The sequence below is a fragment of the Acanthochromis polyacanthus genome, chromosome 1 (assembly GCF_021347895.1).
Source record: "Acanthochromis polyacanthus isolate Apoly-LR-REF ecotype Palm Island chromosome 1, KAUST_Apoly_ChrSc, whole genome shotgun sequence".
NCBI classification, from domain to species: Eukaryota; Metazoa; Chordata; class Actinopteri; family Pomacentridae; genus Acanthochromis; species Acanthochromis polyacanthus.
The window spans coordinates 5933068-5951864 of NC_067113.1; the positions used below are offsets into that span (position 1 = coordinate 5933068).

General features: G+C 39.4%; 1 protein-coding gene across 1 annotated transcript; it reads right to left on the reverse strand.

Moving 5' to 3' along the window:
- Nucleotides 1-7673: 7673 nt before the first annotated feature.
- On the reverse strand, nucleotides 7674-10930 carry gsc (goosecoid). Its single transcript, XM_022216571.2, has 3 exons — nucleotides 10434-10930; nucleotides 9363-9622; nucleotides 7674-8083 (listed from the first exon to the last, which is right to left on the reverse strand). The coding sequence occupies exons 1-3, from the start codon at nucleotides 10747-10749 to the stop codon at nucleotides 7934-7936; spliced, it is 726 nt and encodes a 241-aa protein (XP_022072263.1). The 5' UTR covers nucleotides 10750-10930; the 3' UTR covers nucleotides 7674-7933.
- Nucleotides 10931-18797: the final 7867 nt, after the last annotated feature.

The window sequence follows — 18797 nt, forward strand, 5'->3', positions numbered from 1 at the left end:
TGCCCTGTTACCTCCTGAATAGTTTTGTAGCAATAGCACAAGCAGACGAGTTCACAAAGTCAGTAAATATAATATATTATGAGTTACACATTGTTATCTTCCTAAATATTGCAAGTATTGGATAATATTAGCTAACACAAGACCTCATTAGCTATTAATCATAGCACCACAAGTAAGGCTGGATCACAAAAATCTCTGAGTGTATTGAATTGGGGCACAGTGTGTTCAACTTTGAAACTTTGTACTTTGTATTGATTTTAAAAAATGTGTTTTCTCACTTTAACATTGATGACAGCATTTTAAACTGCACATTATGATGGTGTAACATGAACAATATAGCAGGCCAACATGTTCTCAGAAATATTTAGGACCCTTTGTGCTCACTTTTAAATCATAATTTTGAGAGATTTGGGAGTATTTTGACAAAATAAGCAATAACTAAAGTAAAGTTTAACAATAAATTCATAGAGCTTGGGTCAACTTCTGTGTGACATAAAAGTGTCACATGAAAGAAGAGGAGAAATATAAAACTACTAACCCAGTACAGCTCAGAGAACTTAAGCCAGATTTGGCAGCCATATGTTGGGATTTTAAATGGCTGTGGTACTACTCTCGATTGTGTATTTGTACATGCTTTTATGTGCATCGGTGTATTCATCCAGCCCTAATCTGGCCTCAAAACTCAGGCTCTCTGGAACGATCCAGAGGCCAAAAAGATAGTCCTGGACAAAAACAAAAACAAACTCCAAACCACACGTCATCCCACTGAAATATGGTAATAATATAGAGGAAGTTTACATTTTGTAAAAATATGCGTTATTTGTCTTAGCTTTCGTTTATGACTGGCTGAGCCGGCCGTGATGAGGGAGGCCATTTTCTCAAATGTTTCTGGATGTGGACCACAGAACAGCCAACACCCCTGTCTATCTTTAGAGCAGGGAATCCACCCAAGAGCTGTCAGTCCAGCAGCCAAATCCATGACTGCTAAAACTCTCCAGACCCCTACACGCAGCAAACCCCCAAAACAGCATCATTCAGAGACATCCACCCACCCGGCACACACATATACAGGCTCTGATACTGTAAGATGTCGAGGTTTTTGCTGGAAGAAAGTAAATAAATCAGGCCTCTGCATCATCGGCTAGGATTACGTAAGAGCAGCTCACCCACTGAATGTTGCACAGCAAGAAAAAACGAAAAACAACTTTTTTTTCCCAAATACTTGCACAAGGATTGTTGATTTATCTACTCTGAAAGTTAACTCAATACCTAATTTTTCTTGGACTCTACTTTTGTTTTTCCAAGTGCTGAGAACTGTGTTTAAAAGGTCAAAGAAATAATGGTTTTAAAAAAAATGAGCTGCATTAAATTTGTGAAATAGAAAATTACTGCTGCTGAAAAAAAGATTAATGACCGTTGCTGTGGGCTTTGTGGATCTCACTGGTGCTCGTGGAGTGAAGCACTTAATAAATCAATGGTGTACATACAAGGAATTAATAAGGGTGGTGTTTTCATAATTTGTGTCGGTGCCAAATCTCAGAGAGCCAGATCTGGTTCCAGCTTTAATCTGTTTCTCAAGTCACATTAGAAGCCTGCTGTTCCGTTATACTTCCCCTAATTTGAGTATAATAACAAGAAAGCCAGGTTATGTTCTCTCCATTGATTAAAGTCCTTCAGATTAATGAGCACATGCAGGAAAATTGATTGGTCAGTATCTATCTATAAAATGAATTACACCTGGCTGGATTTATTAACATGTAGAAAATGAAAAAACATCTACTTTCACTGGTTTATTATAGTCATATTTTTTTAATTATTTACAAGCAAGAGTGACCTTTTGGCTTAACAAAGCCCATGTTTATTTGTTCCTTCCAGGACCGTTACTAAGACCAGTGAAGAACAGGACAGCCAGGTTCAGGGGACCCAGGTATATCACATACTGGAAGATGTCTCAATGCATCTTCAATGGACAATTTCTTTTCAAAAAATCAATAAATGTAAAAAAGACATCATTTTGTTGCAGTATTTGAGGGAATCCCTTACTGTTCACATATTTTCTGCAAAGAATTAAACAGCAATGTATCTTAAAAGCCATAAAATCCATATGCAACTTGTTTCTTGATTACCTCAGGGATGTTCTACGACCAGAAAAGATCATGAGACGAACATCTGTGTCCAGATAATGTTTAGGGAATCTCAAAAGATCATGTCTTTGTTTCTTGTTTATGTGTTTGTTGTAATGTTTATGCATTTTTTTATTATATTCCCACACTATAGGACCAAGATGGCAGTTCATTTTAAATTGTATGTAGAATAAATGTAGTAATATATTTTTTTTAAGTTCAGGTCAACTGAACTTCATATCGGACATGAGTCCACCGGCCACTTTGCCGCTCTCTTTCTGTAAATGACACTTCTTTATGTGTGTGTGTGTGGGTGTGGGTGTGGGTGTGGGTGTGTGTGTGTGTGATGAAATACCTTATTGTTGGTTCCCTGAAAATCCATATTTTTCACTGAAACCCCGTAGCTAATGTTCAGCAATTCTTCTTGCTAATTGTACTTATTTTAAGATAATTTGTTCTAAAGGTCCTTCTAGAGGGACTTCTTCAGGACCAAATAAATGACAGGTAAGTCCTAGAGCAAACATGAGCCTTAAAGCCTCAAAGCACCACAGACAACATGTCCTGATGGAATAAGAGACACCTGTCAAAAGAATTACTGCTATTTCCAATGTTCCTTTTTATAAATGTATCTCCAGAAGCTCTTGTGTTTTTTGTTTATGGAAAAGCAGACAGAGTATGTTTAGTGTGCAGTGAGATTGTTCACCTTTGGGTTAACAGCGTGGACTGCAGAGTGTGCTGTGCACTCAGCTCTGATCAGAAGCATCGGTTACAGTGAGCCTGCCCGGCAGCATGTCTACACAGCTCTGATATTAACACGGAATTTATGATCAAGCCCTCATGCACTGAAGGATGTGTTCCAAATACCGCTCAAAGTGTTTGTTAGTATATTTTTTTCACTGTGTTTTATTTCAAACTTAAATGTTAATCTTATGGACATCATAACACAAAGACAACAGTAGTGGAATGGTTTGTGAGACAAGTATTTTCCTTATAAAGCAGGACATGAGCTAAAATTACAGTCTGTGACTTTTAGTGTTTACTACAGAAGGAATGGGCTGGAGAGAGTTCATTGTTGATATTGAAAAAAATATCAACTCTGGCTATACTTACACACTTTTCACCTGTGAAATCATCTGAGTGCTTAATGAGAGAAACAGCTGATGAGTTGTAACATTATTGATTAACATCATTAATGGGTCATATATTCCTCACTAACCCCTTTTAGATTGCAAGGTTGTGAAAATTCCATTTCAGGCTGATGTTTATCCTCTTCTAATGTGACACTTGCCGTTTAGACTGTCTAGTTCTGAAAGAGACAGAACGTCTGCATTCATTCACCACTTCATAACATGTGCAACTACACACCTTGAAGGAAACTTTATTTACAATATTCTAACATTTATAACCCAGTATTGTGGTGAATGAGCATATAAACCAGGCAGATTTCTGCAAGCTCGGAAAAAGGCCATCTTCTTTGTATTTGTAGCTAATTAGTAAAATATTAGCAAATTAGGGGCTGCACAGTGGATGGTGGTTAGCACTTTTGCCGTGCAGCTATAAGATCCCTGGTTTCCGTCCCAGCCTTCCCAGAGTCTCTCTGCATGGAGTTTGCATGCTCTCCCTGGGTTTTCTCCGGGTACTCCGGCTTCCTCCTACAGTCCACAAACATGCTGAGGTTAATTGGTTACTCTAAATTGTCCGTAAGTGTGAATGTGAGCGTGCTTGTGTGTCTCTACGTGATAGCCTGTTGATCTGTCCAGGCGTCCCCTGCCTTCACCCTAAGGCCCTGTCCACACGTATCCGAATAAGTCTGAAAACACATATATTTTTCTCTGATTCGGCCTGTCATCCACACGTAACCGGAGGTTTTTGGTTCTGAAAACGGAGGTTTTGAAAACTCCGGCCAAAGTTGAGATTTGGGAAAAACCTCGGGTACGCGTTTACGTGTGGACAGACATAACCGGAGTTTTAGGAGCGCAGACGTCACTGCCTGCGACAAAACTGCTGTGACGTCAGACATGCGACCTTTGTAGACAATCGGAGCAGAATGGACGCGCTCAAAAGTGTACTGGTTTCAACAAAACGACAGGCGCTTTTTGCTTGTTTGATCTTACAAGCTCATTTACTGCTTCACCTCGAAGAGCATCGGAGAAGGAGGACTGCTGTGACTTCCGTTATTTTGCACCTGACAACCATTCCACGTCCTCGGCATGTTCGACGCGAGAGACGCCGCCGCCACTTCTTCTGATTGGATAAGCTTGATATATACGTACATGTATCCAGATACGTGTAGACGGAGATTTTTGTAGAAAACGGAGACGTGTGGCCGCAGATTTTTTCCTAAACGGAGGGGGGCGGATATTCGGTTTTAAAAATATCCGGATACGTGTGGACATGGCCTAAGTCAGCTGGGATCGACCCCAGCCCCCATGCGACCCTAATGAGGACGAAGCGGCGTACAGATAATGGATGGATTGATTAGTAAATTATTCAACAATCCACCATGAAGTTCACCTTAAAGTGATTACCATTCGGGTTCCACCTTAAGTCATCTCCAAGACAACTGCACATTCTCTATTTGCTGAAGATGACCTCAATAAGGACCTGAAAGCTCCAGAAAGAGCATTAGATGACATCACTGCCTTTCAACCCTTATGAGTTTTACATTCTGATAGCCTCAATGACCAACATACTGACTGTGGTTCATTTCAAGAGATCTGAAAATCAGGAGCTATCAGAAACTATAAAACCAGCATGAAACAAAACACAAATATGAAGGACATCTGCTATGCTCGTTGTGCTGCTTTCAAGAAAAACAGTGAAGATTACTCATTGTAGATCAACACACACGCTGTTGACATCAGTGTTCAAGTGTATTATAGTGTTTCATGTCGTGTTGTTACGTATCTGGGTTATTTCTTCAAATCAAATGAAGTGAAATGAGTGGTGCAAGAGCAATGTCAAAATATAATTCTTTTGGAAATTCTGATTTAGCTCGGGAAATATCAGGTTGCACATTAGTTACAAATCTGACAAAGAATCAGATTTCTTTTTCGGAAATGGGTAAGATGAAATTGTTATATAAGAAGTGTGGCGGTTCCATCTCCAGCCCTAGCTATTTGGTCAGAAACTATGGAAACATGAAATTACATGTCTTCATTTATTTGCTTGGTTACAGATTTCCAAAATACGTCCTTGCATTTCAGATAGTAATGTAGCCGTGTGTTTCCTGGCTGTTGAAGGCTGGGTTACCTTCTACTCAAACCCGCCCAGGCAGTTTTTGGTGCTACAAGTTATTAATGACCTCTGCTAATAATGAACTTTGTTTCTCTTGACAGCAGTTTTCCCTTTCTTTGTTATAATTACGTTTTCCTTGATATTATATGGGATATATGAATTTATCTGGAGTGTCTTTTATCATTTATTTGATCATGGGTAGTAGTTATGCATTGACTCCTGTGTGAGCTTAAAGTCCACCAACTTAAAATGTTGTGGTGTTAGAATTTATCCAGAAATAGACTGAGGGAGGAGTAAGAAAAAGATGTTCATATGCTCAGCATTTGCATAAGTAAGTGCTGAACTTGAAATATAGCTGCAAGCCTTTTCTGTGTTCTGCAAATTAAAACCTTAAACTTCCATTTTATGGTTACCTCCCAGAAAATAGAATATTTTTATTTACCCAATTAGGAAGCTTGCTGTTCTTCTTCTTTACCGTTTTTTTTTTTTTAATATTTTGTTACAAATGTATGTTATTTTACAGCACAAGCATGTTTGGAATTCCACTCCAAAACATGACAAACAATTACTTCAAACTTAAACTCTGAAAAATCCAGTATTTTAGCTCTTACTGCATATTGTGATCCTCTTCACCAAATGACTTATTTCCATTATTCTGGCAAAACAAACAAACAAAAAAACATTTGAGTATCTGTTTTAAAGGCTTCACTGCAAGTTTGTGATTATTTTTTAAACTGTTAGCTTGAACAGGAATTGGGTCTTCTGAGGAACAGAAATCAGTAATGTTCTGAATACAGACTTTATTTGTATAAATGCTTTATATTATCAGTTGTTGAAGCAATACTTTAAGTGTCTGTGATTATTCTCGTGTTGTGTTGCAGTGAGATGCTGCAAAGAGCTTCTACACTGTAAAAATGCAGTGAAGGCAACACAAACCTGTTGCAGTGAAACAAACTGTGCTGCACTGAGAAGCTATTTCATTCAGACGCAATTTAACTGAGGAGTAAACTGACAAATTCGACGCCATTTTATTTTGCTCGATAATGACGGTGCTAAAAAAAACTGTCCTCCCACAATCTGTGGAAAATTCATTGATGACAAAATGTAATAAGACTAAATCAGCTTCTCTGGTAGGAGGAGTGTCTGTTTTTAACTGCAACCTGGTGTCTTGGAGGATTTTTTTTTTTTTTTTTTTAGAATAAATCAGTTAGTTTTTAGCCACACATACACCACCGTTCAAAAGTTTGGGGTCACTCACACAATTTCCTGCTTTTCTTGAAAACTCACACTTTTATTCATGTGCTAACATAACTGTACAAGGGTTTTCTAATCATCAATGAGCCTTTCAACACCATTAGCTAACACAATGTAGCATTAGAACACAGGGGCGATGGTTGCTGGAAATGTTCCTCTGTACCCCTATGGAGATATTCCATTAAAAATCAGCTGATTCCAGCTAGAATAGTCATTGACCGACTGTATGCTAGCTTAAATGATAAAAACTGATTTTCTTTCCAAAATAAGGACATTTCTAAGTGACCCCAGTGGTAGTGTTTGTGGCAGAAATTACTCTTTATTATTTTAGGCACTCCATAATGTAAACCAGCACAGAAACAATCGTGGTTACTTAAAGAGAAATGCAGTGTCCCTGAACACCAGTCTGCATCCAGCAGAACCTTTTCACTACAATTTCATTTATGGCTTAAATTCTGGGTTGCATTTTCTACATCTGATGTTTTATTGCTTAACATTTTGTTAAAGTCTTGCTTCCCCAGTCGTCCCCATACTACCAAACCAAATGAACCAAAATAATAATCTGGTTAATTAACCAGATGGGATTAATGTCTAATTACCCATTTCAAAATGTTTTTGACACTAACATAGCTGCATTTAAATTCGTTACTTGGGGAAAAAAAACATGTTGGAACCGGCATGTTAAATACGCAGCTTCAGAACGTTTTAGTAGAATTCAGTCAAAACGACGAATACAGAGAAATAAGCAAAACTATTAATTAAACGTTACTTGTGACAATGTGTGAGAGCTTCTATTAAAGCCGTATCAGTTGGTATATTGTTACCATTTAAACTCTTTAAATCAGATGATATTTTAGACTCACCAACCAGAGGAAAAAAGAAAATCAGACACCGTGTTGATGGCGTTTCATTTTTCTACTTTAATATATTCTGGCTGTCCTCTGAAGTTGGTTTTCTTATTTTGGCAAATAAAACAAGAAGGAAATGGGGCACACTGAGCAGCCCCGGAACATATTCCCTCTTCATAGCGCAAAGAACGATGTTAGAATGAAGAAGTACCAGAATTACAACATTTAATATCCATATAAAGGTCACATAGAACGTTACGATATATTCAGACATGTCAAGCAATCCGTCGGGCTTCGCGGTCCTTTGGAGTGTACAATATTACAAAATGATTTAAATTAAATATAAATATTGGACAGAGAATAAAAATAATAGAATGTCGTTATGTACAGCTGTGCAACATGGCAACACGTTTCATCACACCACCAGCATGTCGTCGAGTCCACATCACCTCCCACTAGAAGCTCACGCTATCAGCTGTCTGAGTCCACCTCGCTTTTACTCTCCTCCGTTTTCTCCGCGGACGTTTTGGTGGATTTGTTCCATTTCTGAGAGTTCTCTGATTCTTCCGACGAAGACCTTTTCTGTCTTCTCCACTTCGCGCGTCTGTTTTTGAACCAAACCTAAGTGGCAGAAAAAGCACAGTTTTACTCTGTCACAGTGTGGCCCTCACACGTCTCCACAGTGTTCCACAAAATCCTCCGGACTCCACACAACAAACACTTTAACACGAGGTTTCCGATTACTCTGCTCTCTCATATTTTTTTTCCCAGAAATTCCATTACTTCTAAAACCGTTTGTGTGTGTGTGTCATGACGCCCTTCCACGTTGTTTCATATCAGTGTTTGGTTATATATTCATCGCCAGAGGAGAGGAATAGAAGTGTGTTTCTTCTCTCACAGAGCATAAAGTCAAACCCATTTTATTCAAATATCTAAGGATGTCGTTTACCTCACGGGACTTTATAGTTTCCTTTTCATTTCTTAGGTTTTGCAAAGTGTATTTACAAAAACATCCCATAATCCCTGAACAGGATCGGTGATCTCGAACCTCCTAAGACCTGGCCTCCACATATGGACATCATTTTTATTTCCTCAAAAAGATCGCATTACATAAAAATGACAGCAATAACAATACAAATATAACGTAGTTATCATATAATATGAATATATTACATGTATTAATCAGGTATTGATATCACCCCATTATTATATTTATTAGTTACTCTTCATCCCAAATAACTACAAGAAATCTAAAATACAAACTGAACCAGAGCTCAGGTTTTAGGAAGCTACTTATATGCTCGTGTTAAAATATACTATTTTGGTAGCTGTTTATTATTATTACTGTTATTATTATTATTATTATCATTATTATTATTATCGTTATTAATGTTGTTGTTGCTGCTGTTCCTCAGTCATAATTTAATCTGGCCAAGCATTATATTTCATATAAAATGTATTAATTCAAGTTTCAAAAAATGCTTTCTCCTAAATAAATCCAGCTCTGTTGTCATAACAAAAGTCGAGGACAGCGAGAAAAACTGGAGGCACAAAAGTGCACCAGAAGTAAACATTGTCAACAGTAAATATATGGTGGTTTAAATGGATTTTCTGCGCATTTCAGTACATTAATATTAACAATTACATCACAAGACAGACAGCAGTGAGACTCGTGATGCTAAAGTGATCCGGATCTTACTCATTTTAATCCACACATAATAGATTGTGTTCCTCACTGGACAATAAAGTTCAGCTAAACTTTATGAGATGAAATAATTTGACCTGATGTTTTGCGCGATTGGAATCAGTGAAGGATTTTTTTTTAGCACGACTGAGCTGTGCTGTATCAAAAAAAAAAAAAAGGAAGAAAGAAAAGAAAGAAAGAAAAAGCGCATCTCACCTCCACCTTCTCCTCCCGGAGGTGGACCTTGCGGGCCAGCTGCTCCCGGGTGCCGACGTCCGGGTACTTGGTCTCTTGGAAGAGACTCTCCAGAGCCTCCAGCTGCTCGTCGGTGAAGATGGTGCGGTGCCTCCGCTTCCTGCGGCAGTGGAGCTGGTTGAGGAGCTGCAGCTCAGTCCGAGACAGGCTGCCCATGTTCATGTAGGACATCATCTGGTGGGGGACCGGAGAGATCAGCACCGAGCCCGGGGTGTCGTAGCCTGCACGGGGCAGAGAGGGAGATGGTGGGAACAATTCAGGAACAGGGTTCAGCAGGAACACAACTAGTTGCATTTCACTAAAGAAGCTGCAAATGAAAACTTTGGGAAATGTTTTAGCTTTTAATGCACTTGGATTTCCAAAGAGCCTGCGCATGCAACCCCAGTTTAAAACAGCCTTTCATTTTCTATGTCCAGACATGTGAAGTTCATGCGTTCAGGGTCAGGACATGTATGACGGAAACCACAAAGCACTGGAATCATTCAGGCCACAATAAAACATCTCACATGTTTTTAGCATCAGATGAATCTGAATTGTAATTGGCGGTATATAAATAAAATGAAATTGAACAGATCCAAATATTTGGAATAGTTTGCTTAGAATGTGCTGTTTTGAGCCTTAAAGTGCAGATTTAACTTTATGCATAAGAATATTGCAGTTTGTTGTTTTGCGTAAATAATCAGTGAATATTTCGGCCGCTCCAAGACAATCTTGTTGTGGAAACATTGACGGTAAAAATAAAATTTTAAAAAAGGTCATCAAACCATCAAGTATCGGGGTGACAATAAAAAGCTTTTGTAACCTGGATATTCGATTCAAAGTCAGATCATATAAACCAGGCAAACTTCAACCAAGAAATCCTTATTTCTTACAAACCTTCTGCGCAACAAGCTAGAACTTTTTGTTGTCGCTTATTTGAAATACAAAAAAGACTCTTCTCTCTGTGCTGATTTCTTGACTGTGTCTTCTGCATGGAAAATGTAAGGCTGTAAAATTATCAGGATAACTGACTTAGTGAGTTTGTTGTCCTACCTGTCGGGATGCAAGGACACTGCTGCGTGCTGAGGCCGGGCACGGATCCGCAGCACGGCGGCCCACCTCCTGCGCCCTGGACGTGCAGCTGTCCGTAGTAGTAGCCGTTATATCCAATCCTGGTCCCGTTCACAGACTGAACCCCCGGTGGGGATGGTCCGCATGTGGCTGAATACAGTCCGTTGTAGTCGGTGTAGAGAGAGTCCGTGAGGCCGGCGGACAGCACCACCGGGCCGCTCCGGTGCAGCAGCAGCGGCTCCTTACAGCTCGGCCGTGCGGACAGGATGCTGTCTATGCTGAACATGCCGGCTGGCATCACACCGGTGTGCGGCGGAAAACTAGAAAATGAAAACTCGGGAAAGCGAGAACTTGTTGATCTAGTAAAATGTCCTGAACTGAGAGGTTTCCCAGGAAAAAGTTCCCTACAGTTGCGTCATGATGACTCTGGAGGATAAATTTTCCTCTGAACGCGGGCTGGGTAAGCTGCTGGTTGGACGGACTGGAGGTCTGAAGGAGTCCAGCTCAGAGCAGGGCTGCTCTTATAGCCCGCTGACGTCACTGCAGAGGAGCTGCTCCCAGATCAGCTTCTGCAGCTCGCGGCGTGAACGGCCCTACATGTGTGTATTGAGAATTAATTCAATTAAGATAATCTGCACTGTTTGGAGACTTTTGAAAACCCGTTGCTGGGTCACAGGGGCTCTTCCAACAGAGTAATCCGATTATTTCCTTGTCAAAGAAGGCATCATAATCTCTGGAGCACATTAACACCAGTGTTTACAGTCCGGAGCGGATAGGGCCCTTCTTCATCAATCCTCAGAGCTAAAAGGACGGGCCAGCACAACGAATTTCCGTTCCAAATGTTCAAATGATATCGACAGAATTATGACAATTTTGTGCAAATGCGGGATCTATAAATAAATTGCTGTCAGTAAATTAGGGCAAAAGTGTTTTGGTTGTTCCTAATTGTCACACTTTAGTGCGGATCGGTACAGACAACTTTGCGCTCAAAATGGCAAATGTCTGTTAACAGCATATTAAAGAAATATTGCTATTGCCTTTATAAAGCTACTGATTATATATTCAGCAGTGAGCAAATTATCCCCAAGCATTTAGAATAAGCAGTCAAATTTGGAGCAACAAGCACACTGGTCCGTGCGTAAAAGTGCAAAGAAGCGGTCATCAGTGGTTTTGTCGTCTCTTTCTTTTCCTACAAAAGTCAGACAAAAGCTTCTGAGCTCTCTTATCTGGGATTCATCTCAATATCGTCCCTCCGCTTGACTCTCCGTGGGAGGCCGATCAGCAGCTCCCTCTGTGCGGGTCAGCGCCGCTAAACATTTCCACCCTGACCAGGATAAGATAACGACCCATTATCGCCTCCATTCAGCCTGGAAAAGAGAACTTATTGCATATTTACACGGCTAATCAACATGGGCTCAGTGGGGGTGGAGGACAGGGCCGCTGGCTGTGGAGGAACGTGGATTCCCAGTTCAGACCTTAATGGGTCTCACTGGTTGCATTTAACACTCGGTGGGGTCTCAACACGTCAGCCTGACGGATAAACGTTCAGATGTGGCGTTTAGTGCTAGAATCTGATTAGCAGGTATAGAGGCAGAGCTGGAGCTGAAAGCAACATCCTGCAAAGCATCCCCGATCTGCTAAAGATACAAAAATATGAATCACCTTTAGGTGCGCACTAATATTATTTTTAGAAGCTTTAAAAACTGCGGATAAAATCGTTTATCCCGCACAAATGTCAGCTTACCACTGGACCTGAAGATCAGTTGTATCAATTTTGTAATAAATTGCTGCATTTTCAATTTTCCTCCCGCAATATTTCTAGAATGTTTTTCTGGTTTATTAGAATTTTTGGAGGTTGTTTCTCGGAAACGCTTTTAACGTCGATTGACATAACACAAATCAGTTGTTGCTCTTTTGTGTGTTTCTTTGTTTTGATTTTTGTAGGCAGTTTTTAATTAACGTGTCAATAATCAAATATCAATAATAATTTTAAAAGCATACATCTGGATGCCTCTGTGCTTTTTACCACGCCCGTGTGTTCCATAAAGAATTTCCTACAATTTGTGTAATTTTTTAATGAAAACGAGAGACATTTTTAAATATATAAAATTGCATTTAAACATACAAATGATCCCTTTATTCAGTGAAAGCAAATACGTTTTTTTTGTTTGTTTGTTTTGTTTTAAATACATTTCATAAACCTCGGTATTTTCTGGTTATTCATTCTGTGTTGAGTCTCGGGCTCTTGGTCATGAAACAAATATTTCCGTCGCATTTTTCGCACCGTTACATTTCAAGCGCAACACACCAATAGCCTACTTGTTTAGCCACTGCTGTTATTTTCTCCTATTCCTTCCCATTCATAAGTTTCTGTTTGCACAATAAGAAATATGGCTCGTCTTTGCTTCACGGAATGTGTGAAAGTAGTGAAACCTACTGCTGCTGATTCAACCAGACTGCTGAACCCATCCTTACTGCCACCGTCAGACAAACAACGATCAGTCGGTCAGGTGTTTTCTAAATCTGTGTGTCCATACAGCCAGGACAGCAGGGACATTTAAATCTATATAGCAAGGTGTTGCCTTGATGAGACAAATAGAAAATCCTATTTTAGGAACTATTATGAAATGCAATGAGCTCTTAAACCACCAATTATGCTTCAAACCTTTCCTTAGTCTTACTGTGTCATAAAGTCCCTCAATAAAAACAGATTACATTCAGTTCATTTCTTCAGCACAAAGTCAAAAACATCTGTGATTGTGGATTTGGATTAAGGACAATGCAGAGGAGAGAGCAATTGTCTGATTCGTTACCTCACACATTTTTGCTTTTTATTCTTCTTGAGAAAAAATTAAATTCACGCAACTTTTAATCTCTTCTTTAAGAGCAGAATGAGCAGGGACACTCAGCAGTCTTACTAGAAAGCTCTGACCATGGTTATTCCATGCATGTTTGTAATAACATAAGAAGAAAAAGAGGATTCTTGGGTTTAAACATCTATTTACATTTTATTCCTTTCGTCCATTCCAGCTCAAATAATTTACAAGAGGATGTAATTTCATTGTTACACATTTTCTATTCTTTGTGATAGCACACAAGGATGAGTTTTTCTCCCCTCCTGAATGTGTGATAGAAGCCCTGCTTGTTGTTGCCTTTTGGGTATGGAAATATGTTCTTGCTGAAAAGCCTTTTCTGTAATACAGTCACACTGTGATTCCAGCCCAGTGGAGAGTGGGAGAGAAAAAGAAAAAAAAAAAGCAGGGCTATACGCTGTCATTATTTTCACATTTATTTCTATATTTCTACTTCCAAGTGGCAGTGAAAGGATCGAGTCAAAAGGGATTGCTACAAAACGAAATGTCCATTTGAAATTAAAAGCTGTGGAAAAGCACCATGAAGGCAGCACTTATAGGTGAATAGAAGCGTCAATCAGGCTGCAGATGGAGGCTCAAGACTCACAAAGCCGCAAGAGCAGATGCATCTTTATTTTTTAGAGCCCTGATCTGTAAAACCTGGTTAAATAGGACAAATAAAACAGGGAGGCTTGGTAATGCTTTTTTCCAAGAGGGGATAAATAAGTTAAGAGACCTTTATTGTCACATTTACAATAATGAGCACATGGTTTAGGTCAGGCAAAGAAACTGTTTGTTGGACCGTTGATCCACCCTGACCTCTTTTCTTTGTGGTCATTTAAATTTTAACTCTAGAATGTCAATCAAGGTAATAGACTCCATCAGCCATCAGCCCTACCCTCTGTCAGTCTAAAGAAGCATGTGAGAAATTATTGTTTTTCCCCTGAATAATGTCAAGGACTTAAAACAGCAAATTACATAAACTACCGTTCAAAAGTTTGGGGTCACCCAGACAATGTCATGTTTTCCATGAAAACTCACACTTTTATTCATGTGCTAACAGAACTGCACAAGGGTTTTCTAATCATCAATGAGCCTTTCAACACCATTAGCTAACACAATGTAGCATTAGAACACAGGAGTGATGGTTGCTGGAAATGTTCCTCTGTACCCCTATGGAGATATTCTATTAAATATCAGTCGTTTCCAGCTAGAACAGTCATTTACCACATTAGCAATGTCTAGACTGGATTTCTGATTAATTGAATGTCATCTTCATTGAAAAAAAAAATCCTCTCTTTCAAAAATAAAGACACTTCTAAGTGACTTCAAACTTTTGAACAGTAGTGTATATTGATTATGAGCACTTCTTTAGCAAAAGGCTTTTCCCCCCAAAAGAACTTAACACAGACGAGAATCTGCTGTCCTTGAGGTAACAAGAATTGCTTCACAATTAACATGATGCTTTCCCTGTCAGGACAAATAAGGGAAAGTGCAATTTAAATTTGTTTAGACCTTAACAAAGCCTTTGACACAATAGATCACAGCATTTTAATAGGCCACAGTTCACTGCACTGTGTCAATTTTGTTCCTGCCTTTTTTTAGAAAGAACCTCTTTGGTCACCATAGGAATTTGCTTATCTTCTACACCTCACGTTACCTGTGGCGTACCGCAAGGCTTCGGGACTTTTATGTTTCACTTATATGCAAAATTATCCAATGTCACCATGTACCTCTACATACGCAGACGAAACACAAACTTCTCCTGAGATCTGGTGACACAAGAGGCTGAGCTATTGTTATATCATCTCGCTGATGTCAGATGTTGGATGGCAGAAAAGTTTCCAAATCATATTGTTCAGTCTCACGAATCATACCAGAGCAGCTTTGATCTTTTGTCTGCAAGTGTGAAGCCTCTTGCCAGAATTTTATTATTATGTGATTCAGAGCCATCCTAGGTACCGCAGATCCAAAAAACCAGCCGCGTCTACTTCCTTTCATTATAAATACCATCTCTAGTTGATGCTTTCACACTCTGACCTGCATAAATGAATTTGCACACTTTGAGGTGTCACCACCTTGTCCCTTCTCTCCGTCATAAATCAAAAATCACTCTCATCTCAGAACACAGGATCCCAGCCTCCCTCTGGATTTAGCAGACAACATCTCATCAGCCTTATCCTGACTTCTTTCCCTTGGCTCCCTGTTTGTTTAAGATGTAGATGCATTAAACACACCTGACTGTAGGCTCTGACAGCTGTGTTCCAGCAGCTTCTAACTCATTGCAGAGCAGTGTTGTTGCTGACTCTTGGTTGACTCTTGACCATCCTGGCCAACTGTCTCTCAGCAGCAGGTGATAGTTCGTGTTCTCTTCCTGATTTGGGTAGTGATACAATTGTACCATGCACTTTATACTTACCAACAATTGTTTGCACAGAGAATTTAATTATCTGACAGATATTTGAAATGACCCCAAGTGGCTCTCCTGACTTGTTCAAGTCAATGATTTGCTTCTTCGGGTCTTTGCTGAGCTCCTCAGACTTTCCATTATGTAGCCGAGTCTAATGACTGGATTAAATAGACCCTTTTTAAACTGATGCAGAGAAATCACTGATAAAAAGCTAAAAAAAAAAAAAAAAAAAAACATGCTAGTGAGAAAATTTGACTCATACAACTTTCTACCTCATTAAAACTGATAGTTCAAGTTGCTGTTTGTATATTTTTGACCGGAGATTTTGTCATATTTTCAGAAGGCTTACAATAAATCTCTGAAAGAACCAAAATGCATGATTGCTTTTTGTGGCACAGATGCATGTTTCAATGATTCCATTGAAGAAAATTCAGAGTTGTAGAAGTCACTGAGGGCTGCCATGATATGCATTTTCTTTAGTGTATGTAAACTTTTGTTAACAGCTACAAATATGGCCCATATTACATCTACAAGAAAAAATGAGCATTGAAAAGCATATGTCTGTTACAGTTTTTTATGATTGCATAAACACTAAAAACAAAAGAATCACATAATTATCAACACCTTACACTCAAGGAGCAAAACACGGGACCAGATTTTCACCACTATAAACACAAAGTCAGCCTCACACTTTTTGCAGAACAATACACACAGTCATTTGCAAAACACTAAACACACTTGTATACATTAGACACAGACGTATATCATGATGTCACTTCCTTGCAATTCCACAGCACTGATGGACAAATCACCACACCCATGAGCCATTTGGTTAAACACCCACATCAGGTGTGCAAACACATGATTGCTTTATTGTAGACACACCAATCAGGTTTGAGCACTATAAAAATGCAACAGGTGAGTTCACCTGCTTTCCACCAAAATGGAAGCAGCCAGAGGAAGACGAGTGAGGATGAGAGGGGGAATCCGTGGAGGACGAGCAGGAGGTAGAGGCAGAGGTCGAGGAAGAGGAAGAGGAAGACCTGAAGCAGGAGGAGAACACCCTCAAAGAAGAACAGGACCAAATTTGTCTAATGAGATTTGAGCAACACTAGTTGATCACGTCGTGAATCATGGATTGACGCTGAGGGAAGCTGGACTAAGAGTTCAGCCAAATCTTAGCAGATTTACAGTGGCATCGGTCATAAGGACATTTCGACAAGAAAACAGGTAAAAAAAAGAAAGAAAAGTTGTCAACAGTTACAGTAATCAGCTGCTTGCTGTATTGTATGCACCATATCGGCACTTTTGATACCTCTTCCTGTGTCATTTTACAATAGCTTACATGTATTTATTTTCTACATAGGATTGAGGGCCGAGAACGACAAGGAGGAAGGGGACCTATACTCACACCAGAGCAAGAGACAGAAATCATAAACATGGTTTTGGCCAATAATGCCATTAGGCTCAGAGAACTTCAAGACTAAATTATTATTGAAAACACCATTTTCAATAATGTCCATCAGGTCTCTCTGACAACAATAGCACGCATCCTGAAAAAACATCAAGTTCACATGAAACAACTGTATCGAGTACCTTTTGAGAGGAATTCAGAGAGGATCAAACAGCTGCAGGCATGAGTATGTAGAGGTATGTATTGTTCACTTTAACATTGTGATGTTACATACTGCACACGTAATAATTTTTACATGTAAATTTACTACATACGAGACCTATGCTGAACTACACAATCTTGTCTTTCACTGTATTTCAGAGAGTTTTACAGATGGATGCTGAGGAAATCCCACATGAATTTATTTACATCGATGAGGCAGGGTTCAGCCTCAGTAAAGTCAGAAGGAGAGGCAGAAACATCATTGGCCACAGGGCTATAATTAATGTCCCAGGGCAACGTGGGGGTAACATCACCCTTTGTGCAGCCATTTCCCTGAATGGGGTCCTCCACCGTCATGCCAATATGGGCCCTTACAACACAGATCAAATGATCAGATTTTTGGACAGATTGCACAACCTCCTCCCAGTAAATAACCAAATGCACCAGATCCACTACATTGTCATCTGAGACAATGTGTCATTCCACCATTCTGCTCTGGTCCAGAACTGGTTTCAGCACCATCCACTGTTTACAGTCCTATACCTTCCACCATACTCTCCATTTCTAAACCCCATCGAAGAATTTTTCTCGGCATGGCGGTGGAAAGTTTATGATCTCCAGCCCCAGACTCAGATGCCCCTCATTCAGGCCATGGAAGAGGCTTATGACCAAATTGACGCTGCAACTGTGCAAGGATGGATCCATCATTCAAGACGATTCTTCCCACGTTGTCTTGCCAATGAAGATATTGTCTGTGATGTAGATGAAATTCTCTGGCCAGATCCAGCTAGGCGAAGACATGTTTAGTATTTAATTTATTTTACTCAGATTTCTTTTTGTTTTCTTCATTTTCTTTACATATTTTTAACCTGTACTGGTAGTACAGTATTTTTATTTGTCTATTTTGTGGGTTTACAGTGTTGGGATATGTTTTCTTGTGATTGTCTGTGTTGACTGAATGTGGTTATATGAAGAAAATGAAATCATATTTTCAAAAGTCTGCAGCATTGATCTTGTGATGTGTTTGAATTTACTATGTTGTATATTTGCACTTTCTCTGTGTACTTCACTTACAGTAATCTATTCACTGAGAGGTCCAGAGGTAGAATTGCCAAAGGTAGAATTGAGATTGAGATACCAGAGGTAGAACTGCCAAAAGTGTTTTAAGTTAAACACAGCAGTGTGTAACTGGTTCAAACAGAACTAAGCCTTATGAAATGTGTGTGCTTCATATGGTAACATAGTATGGATTTTATAAATGTGTATATAGTTTTTACAATAGTGTTTCATTTTGCACAGGATCTGAAGTGTTTTCCATATTGTGTGTGTGGTTGTGCTAATTGTGTGTAGTGTTTTGAGATTCTGAGTCCTGTTTTCAAAATCGTGTTTAAGCAATTGTAAAAAAAAACTGTAACTGTCCTTTTGGTCAAGGAGATCTTGTACAGCAGCACCAAATATACAGATTTTGT

Coding starts and splice junctions, on each gene's coding strand:
- gsc (XM_022216571.2), bottom strand. CDS start 10,749: ATGCCAGCCGGCATGTTCAGCATAGACAGCATCCTGTCCGCACGGCCG. Junction 9,623..10,433: donor GTGTCCTTGCATCCCGACAG/GTAGGACAACAA, acceptor TGCCCCGTGCAG/GCTACGACACCCCGGGCTCG. Junction 8,084..9,362: donor TCCGGGAGGAGAAGGTGGAG/GTGAGATGCGCT, acceptor TCTGCCACTTAG/GTTTGGTTCAAAAACAGACG.